This window comes from Citrus clementina, unplaced genomic scaffold, assembly GCF_000493195.1.
Source record: "Citrus clementina cultivar Clemenules unplaced genomic scaffold, Citrus_clementina_v1.0 scaffold_1, whole genome shotgun sequence".
Taxonomy (NCBI): domain Eukaryota; kingdom Viridiplantae; phylum Streptophyta; class Magnoliopsida; order Sapindales; family Rutaceae; genus Citrus; species Citrus x clementina.
In genome coordinates this window covers 2,647,653-2,666,990 of record NW_006263303.1, presented here as the reverse complement: position 1 = coordinate 2,666,990, position 19,338 = coordinate 2,647,653, and the positions used below count along the sequence as shown (strand labels likewise).

General features: G+C 35.1%; 3 protein-coding genes across 5 annotated transcripts; 1 reads left to right on the top strand and 2 right to left on the bottom strand.

Moving 5' to 3' along the window:
* The first annotated feature begins 178 nt into the window (after window positions 1-178).
* On the top strand, window positions 179-2,863 carry LOC18055076. Its single transcript, XM_006450523.2, has 3 exons — window positions 179-481; window positions 1,096-2,198; window positions 2,301-2,863. Exons 2-3 carry the CDS (start codon window positions 1,147-1,149, stop codon window positions 2,446-2,448), a joined length of 1,200 nt encoding a protein of 399 aa, XP_006450586.1. The 5' UTR covers window positions 179-481; window positions 1,096-1,146; the 3' UTR covers window positions 2,449-2,863.
* Window positions 2,864-4,279: 1,416 nt separating this feature from the next.
* LOC18055075 (pentatricopeptide repeat-containing protein At2g29760, chloroplastic) lies at window positions 4,280-6,013 on the bottom strand. Its single transcript, XM_024192488.1, has 3 exons — window positions 5,662-6,013; window positions 5,369-5,532; window positions 4,280-5,283 (listed from the first exon to the last, which is right to left on the bottom strand). The coding sequence occupies exons 1-3, from the start codon at window positions 6,011-6,013 to the stop codon at window positions 4,351-4,353; spliced, it is 1,449 nt and encodes a 482-aa protein (XP_024048256.1). The 3' UTR covers window positions 4,280-4,350.
* Window positions 6,014-8,442: 2,429 nt separating this feature from the next.
* LOC18055074 (probable E3 ubiquitin-protein ligase RZFP34) lies at window positions 8,443-14,434 on the bottom strand. 3 transcript variants are annotated; one of them, XM_024178246.1, is made up of 12 exons: window positions 11,659-14,434; window positions 10,943-11,541; window positions 10,783-10,870; window positions 10,455-10,514; window positions 10,311-10,343; window positions 10,001-10,078; window positions 9,842-9,885; window positions 9,628-9,668; window positions 9,415-9,497; window positions 9,219-9,310; window positions 9,023-9,134; window positions 8,443-8,941 (listed from the first exon to the last, which is right to left on the bottom strand). In XM_024178246.1, exons 2-12 carry the CDS (start codon window positions 11,155-11,157, stop codon window positions 8,831-8,833), a joined length of 957 nt encoding a protein of 318 aa, XP_024034014.1. In that variant the 5' UTR covers window positions 11,158-11,541; window positions 11,659-14,434; the 3' UTR covers window positions 8,443-8,830. The 3 variants fall into 3 exon arrangements, with proteins under 3 accessions (XP_024034014.1, XP_024034015.1, XP_024034013.1); XM_024178247.1 differs by having other exon boundaries at window positions 10,943-12,515; window positions 12,605-14,434; XM_024178245.1 differs by having other exon boundaries at window positions 10,943-14,434.
* Between the last annotated feature and the right edge of the window lie 4,904 nt (window positions 14,435-19,338).

Below are 19,338 nucleotides of genomic sequence, written 5' to 3'. Positions count from 1 at the left end.
ACCATTCTCTTATTATGTTATCAATAAATTTAATATTAAAAAATAAAAACAGATGAATAACTTGAACAATAAGCGTAGGCTAGTGCATTCACATTGAAACGAGTTGGTGAAAAGATAAATTAATTACTATTATTAATATTTTCCTTTCTGCGGGCAAAGACAAGACAGTATTGCATACGTATTACGTGTAATTTGGAAGAGAGAGAGAGAGAGAGTGGAGTATTTCAGAAGCTCATTTGCTTCGCTGATTTTGAGGCACAGACAGTAAGAAAGAGAAAGGAAGAAAGAAACAAGAGTAGTGCTGCACAAGTTTCATTTCTCTCTCACACACAAACACAAACCCCCCACAAGAGCTTCTTGTTCTTGTCGTATATATCTTGACTGCATTGAGGTCTCTTCTTAAAATCTCACACTCACTAATTCACATATCTCTTTCTGTGTCAAGTTCCCAGAGCTGATTTTGAGAGTATACCTCACTGAGGTGGGCTTTTTGAATCTTCATTTTTGTTCTTGTTTAATGTTCCAAAGATTTGTTTTTGGGACTGTCCATTTTGCATTTTTGTGCCAAGACTGTGCTTTTATTGTTTTTCTTTTGCGTTTTGATGTGTTTGATTTTTTTTTTCCTCCTTTCTGCATGTATGGGATATTCTGAACTGGGTATTTTCTTATTTGAATCATTTCTAGGTCAATTTTTTTTTTCATTTTCTTTATATGTTTTCTCTTTGAGTATGAAGATGAATGTACTGTATTTTACTTAGCAGAGGTTTAATGCTCATCAGATTTTTGTCATAGCTGCCTTACTTTGTAATTGATTTGACATTTCTCCGTCATTTCAGGCCTCTTTAATGCTATAAAAAATCTAATTTTAAAGTGGGTTTTAGGGATTTTGGGGATTACAAAATTACAATCACATCATCAGAGACTTTTGTTTAATCTACAATTTCTTGTTGGTTCATCATGTATGTGTGAGGATAGATTGATCGTGTTCGTTATTCTTCTGTCCAATGCAGCTTATTGATTCTTGTTTGTTTCTGAGCTTAGTAAGTAACTGTATATTTGAATCTGTTTGATTTTTTTTGTTTTTTTTGGGTTCAGACTTCCGACAAGGAGCAGCTTCAGGTGTTTCTAAGAGGTTTGGAGGAGATAATGCTGAGGAAGAGGACCAGGTCTGTTGAGAAAGAACAGCAGATGAGTCATTTAAAAACGCCTGAATCTGTTGCTGAGTCCTTTTTCAATTCTGAAAATCTGAAAGGCAACTCTTTGTTCAATGTTCCTGGTCTGTTTGTTGGGTTGAGTCCTAAGGGTTTATCAGATACTGATTCAGTTCGGAGCCCAACATCTCCTTTAGATTTTAGGGCATTTTCAAATCTAGGCAATTCCTTTAGGTCTCCAAAATCAGCCCATTATGAGCAGCATAAGAGCTGGGATACTAGTAAAGTTGGCTTAAGCATTATAGATTCTCTGCGCAATGATATGAAACCGTCCAGTAAAGTTCTCCGGTCTGAGAGTAAGAACATTATTTTTGGACCTCAAATGAGGATTAAAACCCCAAATAGTCAGACCAATATTAATTCTTTTGATGCACCTAAATCTTTGCCTAAAAATTATGCAATTTTCCCTTGCACCCAGATCAAATCTCTCCTGCAAACGGGTAACTCTGATGTTGTTTTAGAAATTGGAGAAACCCCATTTGAAGAACATGAGCCATTTGGGAAAACCCGGTCTTGTTCACTTGATTCCTGCAGGTCATTTCCAGTTTTAGCTGGTTTCACTGACTGTGGCTCCATTATGAGTTCTGAAAATTTTGGTTTTGAAAAATTAGCCTGCCAGGAAAGTTCTCCTTTGATGGTTGGAGGAAGTCCTCGATCAAACAACTTTTCGGATTCAAAGGTAAACTTAATGTCAACATCCATCGGCTCTGGCAATGGGTTTACTGAAAGCCTCTCTGCAAGTGAGATTGAGCTTTCTGAAGATTATACCCGTGTAGTATCGCATGGTCCTAATCCGAGAACAACTCATATATATGGGGACTGTATTTTGGAATGTCGCACTAACGACCAAAGTGACGATTATAAGAATGAAGCTGAGGGAAGCGATGGAGTTATGATCATAACCACTCAGTATCCTTCTGATGATTTCTTGAGCTTCTGCTGCTCTTGCAACAAGAAATTGGAGGGTAAAGATATTTACATCTACAGGTATGCCCCAATAATATTACTAATAGCCTCATTAGTTTTTCACATCACATCTTCGTAAGGGGATTCAGTATTAAATAGTCTGATTTAATTGATCTCTTGCAGAGGTGAGAAAGCATTCTGCAGTGCAGATTGTCGCTCTCAGGAGATTTTGATTGATGAGGAAATGGAGAAAGACATCAACTCTGAAAGCTCTCCCAAGTCAGACGATTGTGGGGAGCTTTCTGAAACTTGTTTCTTTATCACAACATAAAGGCTTTTTACCTATAGCCACCATGTCCATGATTGATGAAAACTCAAAAAGGGACGACTTTATCATCTGTCCATAAAGAGCTGTTCATGTGCATCACTTAGCAGCCATGGATGATCAATTTTGTACATTGTTTTGTCTGCAGATTATATTTCAGCTTTCACGGCCTTGGTGGGCATGGGGTCATAATAACTAGTCAGTTTGTCCATCCATAAACTTGGACATAAATATATATTCTCGGACCTTTATTGCAACCTTTATTGCATCAAAATTAGCCTCAAGAGGGTGGGAGCCCCTTTTTATGGCTCCCCAATGTTATTATTTTTGTATTTGCTTTCTGTTGCAGGCTTGCAGCAAGGAATGAATGTATAAGACTGCAACTTTGACATAATATAGAGTACTATAATATTTTTGGATTTTTCTTCCTCTTGATCATCAAGAGTTGGTATTGTCTGAATGAAAATGAGTAGACTGGAGCAATATGTGCAAACTGATAGCTAACTTATTGCCATGATGATATAAATATGCATCTTGTAGTTCTCTCGGTAATCTTCCTTCCGACTTCATTCATTTGGAAACTTTCTGGAGATTTAAAGGTCTCTCTAGTTTCATTTTATTCTGGCTGAAGAGTGTGGATCCCCAGCTTTAGCTCCATGAAAGCAAGCTTTAGATTAAGTATTCATTTAGTTTCAAGTTTTTGTCACCTCATTGCTAAACTTCATGCGTACCAACGAGCAGATAAATTTGCAATCACTGAAGCTCAAGGACGTCTTGTTTGTATGTATTTTGCATTTTGGTGCTGGCCGATTAATTGCATTTCTGGGTTTGTCCTTTTCACGTGCGCAATATTATACAGCGGTCCACGCCCTTGCATTTTTTTCCTTTGTTTATTTCATAAAACAATTGGCACGCCTTTTTTATGCTTCTTTCCTATCTTCAGTACATATCTTAGTAGGGCAGTTTCAACATCAATATGATAACTTATAAGGTAATAGCATGGACCCAGATGCCATTATTGACATTGCAGTGCTCTCTTACATTCTTGCTATGCAATTGCATTGCGTTTCACAATAACGTTCATACATATTACATCGTTACAAGTAAGAGCGACAATTCGCGTTCACGTGTCGCCCCAAGGTATAGGTTTATAAAATTTTAGATAGCAATGATGTATTATGTTAAATTAATCATGTCACAGATCATAAATTCGGAAAACACAGTTAGTAAATGATCATTTAATATGACACGGTCAATTTAAAGTTCACCGTTCACCTATGCGTGTTACTTTCGTATCATATTTGTGCCAAACTCTCGTATCATGACTAAATTGCCTCCGATTTAAGGCCACAAGTTCCCTCTTTAGGTATAAAATTGAGATACATCAATGCTTCCACAGCCGCACTGTTTTGTGATTGCAGTCCATTGTCATGATGATTTTATTTCCTTTCACTTGAATGAAGATTGTATGTCATACTCGCAAAAATTGTTTCAGCTTTTGTGAGGAGAAGCAGAGAGGTACATTGTATGCTTAAGTCCAAGAATGTCCTTACTCAAATCAGGTGAGAAATCTGGTGAAGATGACAAGTACAATTATTAAACTGTGTTGCAGAATTGTACCGATTTGTAGAGTGAAAGCGTGAAACAAAGCTGTTCGTGCACTGCTGCAACCTGCAAGAACCCCACAAGCTGTTTTTGGCGATTCCCACTTAGAAAGATGATAAACAAAAAAGGTTGACAAGAAAAACAAAAAGCAAGAATTTTAATCATGGCAAAAGAGACTCAACAAAGAACGAGAGACGATTTTCTTTTTCATTTCTTGTTGAAGGTAGCAAGATAAAAAACTACACGGAATTTCAGAAGAATATACTGGATTGCTCGCTCAGGATTTACAAAGTAAACTTTGAATTACCAGTAGTCTCTACATGAGCACTGCCCTCCTTGAAACCGATGGAATCTACCGTTATCCCTAATGACAATTTCTCTATTATAGACCTGAGATGTAACCTTCATAAACGAATGACAATCCCCACAAATCCGAAGATTATTCACAATCCGGATGGTCGTTTTTTCAGAAGTGCTTATAAGTCCAAAAGCTACTGCTAATCTTTCACGATGTTGTAACGATGTTTCTTGTAGTCCTTGTTGCTGTAGTGTCATCTCAATCTCATTTAACATCAAATAAATTTCTTCAGAATGAGGGTTAAAGATATCCCCAGAAGTGAATTTATGAACAAATCCTCCTTGTTCTATCAAACTGTATCCCAGTTGCTTCTTTAATCCCATATCATGTAACTTCATTCGAATCCTGCTCATATCATCCAACCTACCAGCTTTTGCATAAATGTTCGCAAGCAGTACATGAGCTCCATCGTTTAACAGGTCTGTTTCTGTGAGATGTTTAAATGCATGCTCAGCCAATTTGACATTTTGGTGGCATCGGCAAGCTCTCAACAAGGAACTCCATATAGAGACATCTGGTGGAATTGGCATGGATGTAATGAAGTTTGCTGACTCTTCTAAATGCCCAGCTCGACCTAAGAGATCAACCATGCATCCATAATGCTGCATCTTTGGCTTGATATTGTAGACTCTGCTCTTTTTGCTGAGAAAGTCATATCCTTCATCTACTAAACCTCCATGGCTACATGCAGAAAGAAGAGCTATGAAAGTTACTTGATCTGGCTTTGTACCTGTTTCCTCCATTTCCAAGAATAGATCAATTGCTTTTTGTGCATGCCCCGCCATGGCATATGCTGCTATCACTGAAGTCCACAGAAATACATTCTTCTCACTGATTTCAAAAAACAAGTCATAGGCCAATTCGCTGCAGCCGCGCACCTTCCATACATGTCAATTTAAGCAGTTCCTAACATGTTATCTATACTGATTTGATTCTTCTTGATGTAAACATGGACCCAAATACCATGATAAAGGGCTCCAATGCTTGCACAGCTTTTATATTTGAATTCTGCATCCTGCTGAAAAGCTCAAATGATTCCTCAAGCCGATTATATTTAACAAAGCAATTGATCATAGTATTCCAAGAAATCACATCTTTATGAGGAATCTCATCAAGAATGCTCTTGCCTTCTCAAAACCCCCACTTCTGCAAAATCCATTCAACATTGTATTCCATGTCACAACACTCCTGTTAGGCAGCAGCTCATTTCTCTAAACAACTTCAAACTCTCATAATAACACCCACATTGAGCATACCAGAAATCATCAGGGTCCATGAAATCAAATTCCTCTCCACCATCCCATCAAACAAACGCCTAGCCTCATCTCTTTCATTAGACTTTACGTACCCACTTACCAATGTAGTCCACAAAACAACATCGACCTCATTAATCTCATATCTACCCAAAAGCTTTTGCGCTTCCCCGATTTTCCCGCACTTAAAATACATATCCACTAGACAATTCAGCAAACTCCCACTAATCTTCATACTACTCTCCTCAAGGAACAAATGCAAATTCTTCCCCATTTCCAAATCCCTTAACTTAGTACATGCTGAAATCAAGCTAACCATCGATACCTCGTCAGGGCTAACCCCTTCAGCAGCCATTTTACTTAATAAACCTAACCCTTCTCTGTACATTCCCATTGAAGTGTAACACGATATCATCGTATTCCAACTAATAACATCTCTATTAGGCAATTTATCAAACAGTTGGCACACTTCCTTCAGTTTCCCACATTTCTTATACAAACCCATCAATTCAAAGATAGGTTATCACCTAACCCATGTTTCAAAATTCTTCCATGAACTTCACTCCCTTGTCGAGGAGCAGACATTCTAGAAAAGTGGATACGTTTAGTAACACAGTTCGGGTGACTGCAATTGGCACCAATTTTGCAGTAAATGATCAACTCTCTCCGGCGATTATGTAGTGACGAACTATGCTTCACTTTTTCAGTTGTGGTAGCTTCCCTTTCTCAGGCTTAGTTTGCTCGTGTTGAAGTTTGATTTACCATGTATGGAGAATGAATGTTTATTTCGGTAGAGGTGATGCCAGTGAGGGAATTAAAGTGTTTGTTTGTTTGAGTTTGATGGTGGAGAGAATTGCAGCAAATGAGTGTTTGTTTGCTTCAGCAGAAAAGGGAGAGGTGCTGTCCGTTGAGTTAAAATGTTTTAAAATAAGAATAGTTTAGTAATTTTTTATAAGTTTTTAAAGGGTATCGATGAAAATTTTGACAAAAATAAATTTTAGGATATTGAGATAATTTTTGAAGTATGGAGGTGTACAGGTGCAATTGGCACTAAATAAATTGCAAAGACTTCCTGTGGGTAACCGTTTATAAGTCGATTTTCAATGATGGAATTCCAGATTTTGATTTCTGGTTCGTCGCCTTGCCTAATAATTTGCTGAGCGTAACCAAGGTCTCCAGTGAAGACCAAGAACTCAAAGACCTGAGTGGATATTTGGGGGTCCCGCATGAGGTTTGTGGTAATTAAGTGGGAATGAATTCGCTCAAATTCGTCGATGCTTGAACACGATCTTAACAGAGAGATGAGGGAATTTGAATTTGTTACAGGAACTGAAGTCGATGTTTCGTCGTTTTTTCAACGGGAAGAGCGAGGAGTGGGTAAGGAGAGGCGAGAGCCATCTTCGAATGGTGACCGTTGCGCTGTGTACCGTTCAACCATTATAACGTCCAAAGAAACCGGACAAACATTAGCGAACTTGCGACTGATACGCATCTTGGGAACCAAACCCAACCGAACCAACTTTGGCTCGAAAATCGTTTCAGTCAGTTGTGGTTCGACACTTCGATCGGTAAAACTGGAAAGGTAAACCAACGAATCGAACCATAACGCCTGTTCAGACTCCAATTGAGGGCAAGGACATTTTTGGTAAAACCAACGAATCGAATCATAATGCCTCTTCACTCCAATTGAGGGAAAGGAAATTTCGTCGCCAAAATAGTGCATCATCAGGGCAGCAACCCCACTGAATAAACTAACGGGTTTTTTTTATTTAAATATGTCACATTTGTCTTTAAATATTAAATTTATATCCCATTACATATATATATATATATACCATAAAAGTACAAAAGGTAAAAATAATCTAAAAAAATTATTTATCTATATTTTCTTCTCCTCTCATAACTTGGGTCAGTGCTACGTTACAATTCACGTCACGTACGCCTACACACAGTAATAGTGATGAATCCCACCAATAGATACCGTTATTATGTGTGAGTGTACATTACGTTAATCATAACATAAAAAACTCCTCATAATTTTTATATAATAACATAACCAAAGTCGAATATACTGACTTTTTATCTTAATTAAAAAAAATCATTTCAATTTAAGTTAAATATTTTTGACCAATTATCAAACTTCAATGAAAAATCAAAATTTTTTACTAAATAAATATTAGACAAAGTTAAATTAAAATCAAATATTCTCAATTCTTTACTCAGCTTACTTAAAAAATCAAAAATTATCCAGATAATTTTTTATTTTAATTAAAACCAAGTGTTCTCAACTATTTATCTGACTAATATAAAAAAAATCAAATATTTCTACTAAATTATTAATTATATATCAATTAATTAAAATTAAATATTCTCAATTATTTACCCTAACTTTAAAAATATAAATTCAGTTTTATATTTGGTTGTGATTATTTTTATATTTTCTCTAATTTTTTTAAAATATATATATGTAAAATTTAAAAGTGTTATAATTTAAGATATTAAGTATTTTAGAGGAAATGGGGTATCCCGCGCATCTCCCCCTAAACTAAAGGAACCCCACTAAACAAACTAACAGTTAAACCTTTAAAACTTGCAAAAACTGATCAATCCAAAAACCGGCTATTCTCATAACACATGCTCCTGAAACTACTTTTCATAACGACACACACTCGTGCAGACTGTAGCTCATTGCAAAGGCAACTAATATGGACTACACAGGCAATACAGGAAAACAAAATAAGCGCACACAACCATACTCACCAAGTGAAATATAGGAAAACTAAATGAACTAAAAAGGAAAAACATTAATTAGTTGCAAAGTGAGTTAGATGTTCATCCCAGCACCAGTATGAGCTAGTTGCTATGACTATTTACATCAGTTGCCTTGAGGAAACATACAACAAAGAACAAATGAAATGAAAAACAAGAAGACAGAAAACAACACCATGAGCAGATTCAAACACCACGAGCTAGACTAGAAACACCACGAGGAAGACTAACTGCTCCCCACAGAGCAAGTTGTAGATGCAGCCACTACCCCATAATGAGTAACGACTGTGGCTGAGATGGTTGAAAAGATTAATTAAAACCCGAACCCATGCACATCAAACAGAGAGTTCCTGTCACCGTCACCGTCACCGTCACCATCATTGCTAACAATACTGCCACTTGCTCAGCCCCTGGTCAAGCGAGTGTTGTAGGACTTGCAGTTTGGGCACTTCTGAGCCAGCACATGGAACTGGACATTAGAGGTCTTACCACAGTCATTGCAAAGGATCCAAACCTGTTAAATCAAAGTTGCTGTCAGAATCTTATCAACAGAGAGGCATCCATCTGACCATAGAGAAACATATGAGAAAGAGACCTTTTTATTTAGGTAAGCTTCTGGCATTGGAGTAGCCGCTATCTCCCTGTCATATTTCTCCCATACTTTGGACATGTCACAGACTGACTTGGAGCAGATAGGACAGGCATATCTGTCAAAGATAATATACACAGTATAAATAAAAGCAAAAAAAATGGGAAGAGGCAAAACACAATGTAAGAGCAAGGACGCTCACTGATGATGTTCCCGCATCTCCTTCAAGCAATTTTTGTGTATGGTATGCCCACACGGCAAGACAATTACATCCTGTCTTGTCTCGAATAAATACTGCAAATAATGATTTCCATTATGCTTGCAGTTAAGCATCCATAAAGAAATTAGTAAAACTAGTTTATTTTTTGCTCTGCTACAGGGAAGTTATAATGGATTACCTCACAGCAGACAGGGCAGTCATGATGCATTGCACCTTCTACACATGGGTGGCTGTTCTTCAAAAGCATTGAGTAGCAGCATCCTAAACAGCAAGAAAAACAATAATGGGCACAAATATGCAAAATAATTAGCCAGTCGCGATGTAACCGCTGAACTTCACCCAGCTTGAACAATATGAATAAATAAAGAATGATGAGAGATCAATTACTTACTACACTTGTTGCAATGGAAGAAATTATCACGTCCACCAATCCTAAAAGAGAGACGGATTAAAAATTCATGTTAAAAGAACTTGACATAAGAAGAAAACTAAGGGAAGATTATGAATTCAAGAGGAAAATTCCAAGTCAATTCTTTAAGGCAAACAGTAATTATCCCCAGAATGGTTCAAAATGATGAGCTAATAAAAGGAGCACATAAACAAACCTGCATATTCCACATCCATCACAATGATATTGCTTCTTGGATGTCTGCAGCATAGCAAAAGTAAGATGATTAACAAAGGGCATAAATAAGCTTAGAAACTTGATAGAATAGATAATCTCCTCAAATTGATAGCTATTGAAAGATAATAAAATTACTCACATCATCATCAAACAGCTTGCAACTCTCGCAGAAGTATTCACCCATGCATACACCACAATTAACACAAACTTGCTGAACCTGACAACAGCATCAAAAAATATATTTAGGAGGGTGGGTTGGAATGCAATACTTAGGATAGATCCTGTGTTTGTTTCTACAGCTTAAAATCAGAAAATATCTTCCACCGGCCAGCCGCTTCCTCGAAGTATAAGAAGTCTATTACCCTTGTAGCAGTCCATTACAAAACCATGATCGAAAAAAAAAAAAAAAAACCCAAAAACCAGCACAATTAATGAAACCTAGAACTAACCTTTTGTTCAGTGCCACAGAGTGAACATATCACCTGGAATACAGAAAAAGGATCAGACAAGCGCACACTTCCTCACCAACAGGTGCTACAACCACTACAAAAAAAATTCAATGAAAAGGGACCACGAAAGAGGAAGATATCAACCTGGTTGACTTCATGCCGCGGAATGTCATGCCTAAGCTTCTGATCAACATTAATATTGTTCTGCACATCAAAAAATCATTTACTATTAGGAAATAAAGAGAACCAGCCAGTTGACAATTCCTATTAAGAGATTTTGACAAGATAAAATTCAGACAGTTGGGTCAAAATAAAGTTGCCATTAACAAGAAATGTTAACCTATAATCACTACAGTGAAATCAGTATTTTGAAATAGATTTTCTTAACTTATTATTTCAAACAAAAATAATAAATTTTTAAAAAAGATGTACTTCAATATTAAAAAATGTTCATAGGTAAGGAAAAGCTCACCATTGCCTCGTTATGACAGTGACGACAATCAAAGATCTCATTGCAACAGGGAGCTCTAATGCGGCACCGTCTTCGATAGTGCTGGCATCTGCACGTAATCATATAACATTAACCAAGGAAGAAATGGGAGATATCCATATAAGATTAAGGAAAATCATACCCATACTCCATGAATCCTTTCCTCAGCAATTCGGTCGAACCGTTATGATTAGTTGATTCTTCGGTTACCAAAAACTCTCTATCTGCCAGATGAGAGTATGAGGGTGTAGAAAAAATTTCATCTGCTTTGCACGATGTACTCATTGGCTCAAATTGTTGATGGCCGGAATGATGGACTTCCAATCCTGCCATAGCAACTACTATATTGATGGACATCTGAAGCAGGCAAAAAAGCCTTAAGCACCTGCATAAATGTACATATTTAGCAAAAATCCTAAAATTTCAAACATATCTCTGGCACGAACAAGCCAGGCAAACACTCCATGACATTGTTGCTTTCTTCTACACTGCTGCAGACCAATGGAAATCAGCAACAACATAATCCAACGTTGAACAGCTCCAATCAGCATAACTCCAAGAGAAGGATTCATCAAAACAAGAAGATCAATTAGACTCCCATATAAAAACTACAGTTCAGCACTGGGAAACTCTGAAGCCTCCAGCTTTGAATGAGCAAATAGCATGTGCATGATGACTTGATTCCTTGAGAGTCTGGAACCAATTCCAAACATACTTGAAATGACCAAAAGATGTCCCAACCTATGGTAAAAGCAATAGATCACACAATCAAATGCGCACTGAGATGTATATAAATATAGTGGGAAGTGTGTGAAATTTCAGAAATGTGTTGTCCTGATCCGTCAAGGACAGGCCTACCTCCACTTGCAACTCTGCACCAAGTCTCCATTGAGAACTGAACTTACCACAGACAGTCATACAAGTTGAAAGGCATCTCTTCAGTAAGAATTCAGTCCAGTTAAACCTAGCCAGTTCTCCTAATATTTAAAATAACAGGAGAATTGCATTTTCATACCCAAGTAACCCACCACTAATGGCCAAAAACCAGTTCACCTAATTGGAAAATGAATCTAGTCCATCCCCAGCTAGTGGAGCAACCACAGCACTGGTTGTGAGTTTGAAAAGAGATTTTGAAGCAAGTAAGCTTTGAAAGAGGAGGCAGCACCAAAGAACAACATGATCAAGACTGAATTTTTCACAAATGCACTCACCTTTTTACCCTCTAATATGGTAAAATAGAAAAGCATCTATACTATTGGATGTGGTTGAACCATAAAACCTGTGGTGCTTTCCTATAAACATGAAATATTCAAGTTTTCAGGTTTCACCAAGTGTGCGGGGAATAAGACGAGACAATACTGAAACCTAGAAACTGGCAGACTGTCTTATCCAGCTTCTTTCTTGATCACAACATATGGTTCAAAACTATGAGAAATGTAACCGTTAATTCCTGTAGCCTACAATTCCAACACTGATATAGACTAAGGCTGTAGAGATCTAAACCACAGCAACTGCCTATGCCTCTATGGCATCCATCATCCTTGATCATCCTGAATACCAGCAACTTATGAAATAAATACAAAACATGCATTGAATTCCTACATTAGCTTCATACTTTATTACAATAACTCAAGTGTGCTGGTAAAAACATATCACTAACTTAAATCAGCAATAGCCTTGAAGTTTTTCTCCTACTAATATGAGGACTGCCTATCCTGCATAGAAGCAACAGCAAGCTCAGATCACAGACCTAACTGCTATACCGTCCTCAATAATACTTGAAAAGTATAGCAAAACCAGGTACCTGCCCCTTCTCAAATTAAAGCTGTTGCTTCTTTAATACTCTGGCAATAACAGTTAGTGGCCACAAAGGAAGATACCCAAGAATCAGCCCCTCAAGGTCACTTGATGAGCATCAAAGTTCACGGACAAAAGCATGGCTAGGTAAAACCATATCAATAATTGCAATGAAGTAGCAGCCTACCACACCAATTCAGGACTGTCAAACAACTGGACGTGGGACAAATTTACCCATAGACAGCAGTATCTCACAACAGCCTGAACTAGTTGAAGGATCAATATGGTGGCTACAAATTCACAAGGCACCACCACATTAGAAAGTTAGGATTTCCTTCCCAATTTCTATAAACAGCTGTTACATTCTCTTTGTATATAAATAATGCACCTCCTATCATGCAAAAACTTTTGCATTTACACAAATTCTATTTTATTCAATTATGTTATATTTCTTCACAGAAAGCAAGTTATCTCCAAAGCAGATGTCGCAGCCATGCCACTTGATTCTCTAAGTTCCTTTGATGGCAAATCATGACAGTGGCAGGCTCCCCAATTTGTTCACTGACATTTCATCATATATTATAAAGTTGAAATTTTTTCATTTTTGAGACCACCACACACTGGTAGACAAAACAAATTTGTATGCTGACACCTAGCAGCAGCGTACTAGGAGTGCATTTGAGATTCAATAATGACACACGAAATTCACCTTCAACAAGCGTTACAAATGTAACACCTAAGATGGAAAAAGCACACCCGCACACAGCTAATATCATCACTTGGCGACAAAATACCAGCAAATTATGACACAAAAACAGGTGTCATCCAAACACAAGTAAATCAACCTCTGAACGCAAATTCAAATTTCTCCAAAAGAGCAAACAAAATGAAGAACAAAAGCATTCAAAGCTGTCATAACCCAAAAGCATCAACGTTTGCAACAACACAACATAGCAATACATTGACATCACACAGAGCAAGCCAACAAGAAAAAATTATCCATGCACATAATGCACACAATCAAATTTGAGATAAACATACACTAATTTTTATCACACAGATTGACATGCACATCAATCTACAAGATAAATAAGACACAAGAACTAAAACTCTCAGCCTTTCAGATATTCTCAGTCACCTAGAACCGATTAATCAGCTTAATCAAACTAATCTACATCACTACATCTCTGTTTGGCTACTAAGAAATAACGAAAAAAAGACAAGAGGAAAAGCAGCTTGATCAAACATATTCTCGATAATATCGACCGACAACTTTAAAAATTCAGAAACAAACTCAAACTCTATGAATTCTCGGAGTTACACAAGAAAATGTATGATCTCAACTACTTTTCCTCCTCTTTTCCACAATTTTCTCGGTGATCAAACAGCACCCAGCTCTTAACGATTCTTTTCATTTAAACGTATATCACACGCATAAAGTAACTAAAGCTGCATCACTTCATGATACATTACCTAAAAATATTATCAAATTTTACGCAGAAAGAACGAGAATCAAAGTAAACATAAAAGTTATGTAAATTTATGTGAATAACGAACTTTAATCCTGACGTCGCCGATCCAAATCGGAGAAATGTACGATGAGATCCGAAAGACACTCGGAGCTCCGATCCAAACCCTCTTATCAAATATGCAAATCACTTTGAGCCGTGCATAAATGTGATCGTTTTATATGCGTGTGTAATTAAGTGATTATTTGAAAATAAATATATTTATACACGCGTGATCGTATGCTTTGCCTTCGAGAGACTTCGAAATTTGCTTTGTGAAGAAGAAAGCGAAATGCGCGTGAAATGTGACACCTAGTTTTGTTTGCATTTCCTGCTAAGATATTATCTTTGACAGGATTGCATCTGAAATTACGTAGATACCCTCTGTGCTTGGAAATATCCTAAAGCCGTTTTCATGAAAAGGCGGAGATACAATGGAGGCGGGACCATACTCTCTCATTTATTTCTTTGGTTGCCAATTTGGTGGTTTTTTTTTTTCGTGAAAAAAGTTTAAAAAAAATTCTAGAAAGGGTAACGGTCATCCTTTCAAATGCCAAGAATAATTCTTTATTAAAAAAAATGAATAACTATTGTATTTGAATTTTATATATGTATGTATGTATGTATGTATGTTTAAATCCTGAAATTTTTACCATGTTAAAATAAAATACAAGTTAAAAGATAAAAAAAAAACTATAAACTCTAATGCTGTATATTTCATCTTATATTATATTAAATTTCATTTTTATTTTTAACCTATTTTAATAGAGTCAGGATCCTGATTTAGAAATTCACTATATCTATATATCAAAATTTTAGCATCTCTAAAAGTTTAATATTGTGTTTGTTATCAATTAATGGAATTTCTTTATTAATTGTTCTTCGAGAACACACTACAAACAAAGATAACAATTAGAGGTGATAATGTTGTTGCCGAGTATAAAGTCTTCAAATGTAGTGTTCTAGTAGTCAATTTTTTTCAATAAATATTTTTTATTTAAAAAATAAAATATAACATAGTAATCGTGTCAATAGAAAAAAGTCGCATTTCTTTTTCTCTCTTTAAATATATTTCTAATCTTGTTCTCGAGCTTACAATTAAAGGGGTATGAAATGTGCCCACATAGTTGTTGCATGTACTTTATGAGATACATTAGACCATTTTAAATAATTTTTTATTTTTGAGATTTTAAAACTTAATTGACATCTAACGTATTTAAGGATAACGTCCATCAATGTAGTTCGCGAGGATGATCCTAAAACACACAACCTCACAAAAAATGTCTATCACTTTAAATTTGATAATATAATATTTTCTCCTTACTAATATTTTCTCATGTTAAATATTATGTTTCTTATTTAAATACTAAAAAAATTTAATTAGTGCGTTTTAATAAGACTATTAGATAGAATGTTTTTAATTTTCTTGCTTATTATCATTGGGTAATATTTTTCACTTAAAATTTTCCACGTTTAATACATGAAAAACATTTGTTTTTTTTATCATCAACATCATCATCATCATTATTATTATTATTATTATTATTATTATTATTATTATTATTATTATTATTATTATTATCATTATCATTATGTATGCATGTAGAAAAAAATATATATACTAAAGGAATTAATTATTAAATGCCAACAAAATTAGATTTTCTAGAATGACAACAAAAAAGAATAAATATAAATATAAACACCACAGGATCTTAGCCGTTAGAAAGTGGGAAAAATAGAATCAACAGCTGAAAATGGAGAAGACCTGTGTAGTTATTGTGAGTGTGCGTGAAGAATAACTTCTCCAAATGTAGGCGGCGGGGCGCAGAGGTCGGTGGCTCGTTGCTGACATAACATCTACTTCCAGAATCAGAAGCGAAATAATAGACGATTCTGCGACGGAAATTGAACGGCCCAGGATTTAAGGTAATGCCCGTGGCTTTACATTGGCATGAATGATGTGATTGACAGCTATTCTTCTTTATTGCAAAACGAATAGTGACCGGACGCGTGGTAATGACCACCTCCGAAGTTGTTGCCGTTTGACACGTGTCCCGACTGGCTGACAAGTGGAGATCTAATTTTAAAGGCTACAGTTACTTGATGACGTGGGAAGATCGATTGAATCAACACTGTCTGTTTCTAATCATAATTTTTTTGACTATTCGTTAAAAATATCTATTTTGACTACTCATATCTCAATGCTTATCCGTTGAAATAAACTGATGAATGAAGGCTTGCAAATTTGCGAAAACAATAAAAAAATCTTTAAGAAAGTGACACGTTAATGGCATCGGATTTTGGTACGTGAATCTTATATGTTTTTTAAAATTATTTTTTATTATCACATGAGAATCGGTCCACAAAAGGGTGGTGCCGTGATGGGCATTTGGTCGGCCGTGATGGGTCCTGATTTGATTTAGATTATAATTTTTGATAAGTTTTACTCCTTCAATCTTAATCATGGGACAAGAGGTTACTTATAAACAATGGCTTTACTTGTTAGACATGCGTTACGTGGCACAATAATCAATATTTTTCGCATCAATCAAGAAAGCTAGCCGAGATTCGGGTAAGCAACGTAATATGAGTTTTTAACATTAAAAAGAATAATACGTGTTTGTTGGGTGGCCACAACGTAAGCCTTAATCATTGATTTGATTACGTGCCGGTGAAAGATTTGTGGGGGCTAAAGCCGTATTGAAATATTAACTAGGTATAAGTTTAAACTAATCATGGAGATCAATAATTGTATTCTATTCTCGAAGCCGAAGGCGGAGATGCAAGTTGAAATATTAAAATAATTATCGTGGGAGTCAAAATTTTTTGGACATGGAGCTTTTAATAAACAGTAATCGGGACGAGCGTCTATGCATTCTCAAATTTAGTTAAAATTTTCATCATGTAAATATTCTTAAATTAAATTATTGATATAGACTTATTAGATTCACTGCTTAAATATTAGGAGAGAAATACAAGGATACGATGAGACAATTTTACCCTCATTTTCCTTACCAACATTTTCTTCTACAAACCATTAACACTCAATACTAAGTTTTAATAAATCCACGAAAGGGTATGTTTATTTTTAAAAAAAAAGTTTGGATATTAGCAAAGTTGATGAGGAATTTGTGAGTTTGAAAGTGTTTCCAATGAGAATGCTTAGGAGCGATACTAAGAAAAATCACGACAATAGGATGGCTTCAATGCTTAGCACAGATGAAAATTTCGGTTGAGATGCAATAACAAAATGAGTTGAGTAGATTATTAATTACTAGAGCTAACTGCCCATAAATTATTTCAAGTGTGAAATTTGACAGCTCTTCTCCAAACCACCCGAGTGAGAAAAACAGATAACGGTCCTTTTCAAACTGTGCAAATTAGAAACGGTATTATATTTAGAATTATAAATGGTGGTAAGAGTAAAATTTTGATTTGTAAATTTTAAATACGAGTGTAGAGAGTAAACAAGTGTTTCGAGTAGTAATTAGAGTGAATATAACCCCATCCTTAATATAAACTTATAATTTTAAAAAATAACGAAATGATATATATAACATATTATCTATATAACTCATAATGTGGACTTGACATATATCACAATGCAACTTCTTTTTTACACACAATGGAAAGTTAGAAGCTACGCAATGATAAACTGTATGATAAATACTAATTTATAAATATTAATACAGTAAAACCTCTCTAAAGTAATGCTTTATATAAGAATAACTTTCGTGTAGTCACAAAAATTTTGGTCCTAACTTAGACTAGTTATAAATAAGAATAAATGTTACATTATAATAAGTTTTAATTTTTTTAAATTTTTTCTTAAGGATCTTGCCTCCACGTAGTAATAATTATTTATATATTGCAAAAAATGTACCTTATATTATATTAAAGGAGCTTGTATCCATATAGAATAGTAAGAAAATGAGAGAAAAACATTAAAAAGAATGCAAAAGTTTTAAAACTTTTATGATAATTCTGCATATTTGCAACAATATGTAGAAACATTTACTATATTTTTGAAATTATGTATGTCTCTTTTAACAATATCTATACATTGGATTTGACATGTGCCTTAACAATTTTTTACTACACCTCTATTAAGTTATAGCTTCCTCATAATAATAAATTAGTTTGGTCCCAACATTGTGAGTATAGAGAGATTTAACTGTATATATTAGTGTAAGTTTTTTCTTGAAATTATATTTTAGTGTAACTTTAGGGGAAAAAAATGCAATAAGAGCAAAGATTGATTAATGGATAAAAATAATTTAACACATACTACTAATCAACCGTCAATTTTTTTCAAGAAAAAACCAATAACTACTTTATAACTTGATTAAGAATATTTTTATTTGTTTAGCATATAAAACTTGTTGAAAATACGAGTTAATATTGCTTCTTTGAATTCCAAAATCAGTCGAAATAGCAACACTAACCAACAAACCCAAAATCATCAAAGGCATGCATGAAACATTGTCATTGAGACCAATTTCCGCACATCAAAGGAATATTTTCCAATTCAAAAAAGACAAATAAAGTGGTTTGATCTCTAAGAGACAACGACACTGTTGTGAGATTGAACTCTTAAACACAACAGTTTAGAATAACAAAAGTAAATTGATGAAGAAAATATGAGACAGAAATAGAGAGCGATAGTTAGAACAAGTCGATTGTTCTCTTTTCTTTTTATTCTTATAGTAGTCCTCATTAAATGCTTTGTATGTCTCTCTTATAGACTTTTTTTTTTTTTAATAATTCAATTTGAATTAGTCACCCAATTTTTTTATTTAATGTGAATTAGTCATCCATATTCTTATAATTTAATCCAACTTAAATAATAAAAATCGCATGTAGATTTGACTTATTCAACTCTAATTTATAATTAAATCAATATATAACTAGTTTCAAATCAAATACAAAACAATTACTCGCATTCCCTCCAACTAGGGATATTAGTATTGTGGAAGATCATATAATTCCAACATTACTTACCTGAATCCAAAATTAGCCTCTCAGTTTAAACGCTTGAAGGCCTTGACTTGAGTTACTCTTTCTTTTTTTTCTTTTTTTTTTCCTGTCCTTAAGCAGCTCCGAGAATCAATTACTTTGAAAGAAAGGAAGGAGAGAAATCAAGAAAGCTTTGTGTTGTGTCCGGACTCCGGAACCACAAGGGGACCGACTACTGAGTCCTGACCGATGAAAGAGAGAGTCTAGGCCCGCCGTT

What these genes read in the sequence shown, in the direction of transcription:
- LOC18055076 (XM_006450523.2), top strand. Translation starts at nt 1,147, where the DNA reads ATGCTGAGGAAGAGGACCAGGTCTGTTGAGAAAGAACAGCAGATGAGT. An exon ending in AAAGATATTTACATCTACAG is followed by an intron (nt 2,199 to 2,300) that starts GTATGCCCCAAT and finishes GATCTCTTGCAG; the next exon opens with AGGTGAGAAAGCATTCTGCA.
- LOC18055075 (XM_024192488.1), bottom strand. Translation starts at nt 6,013, where the DNA reads ATGGCTGCTGAAGGGGTTAGCCCTGACGAGGTATCGATGGTTAGCTTG. An exon ending in ATGGACCCTGATGATTTCTG is followed by an intron (nt 5,533 to 5,661) that starts GTATGCTCAATG and finishes GGTTTTGAGAAG; the next exon opens with GCAAGAGCATTCTTGATGAG. An exon ending in CATTGGAGCCCTTTATCATG is followed by an intron (nt 5,284 to 5,368) that starts GTATTTGGGTCC and finishes CATGTATGGAAG; the next exon opens with GTGCGCGGCTGCAGCGAATT.
- LOC18055074 (XM_024178245.1), bottom strand. Translation starts at nt 11,157, where the DNA reads ATGTCCATCAATATAGTAGTTGCTATGGCAGGATTGGAAGTCCATCAT. An exon ending in CGCGGCATGAAGTCAACCAG is followed by an intron (nt 10,344 to 10,454) that starts GTTGATATCTTC and finishes TCTGTATTCCAG; the next exon opens with GTGATATGTTCACTCTGTGG. An exon ending in GCAAGCTGTTTGATGATGAT is followed by an intron (nt 9,886 to 10,000) that starts GTGAGTAATTTT and finishes GCTATGCTGCAG; the next exon opens with ACATCCAAGAAGCAATATCA.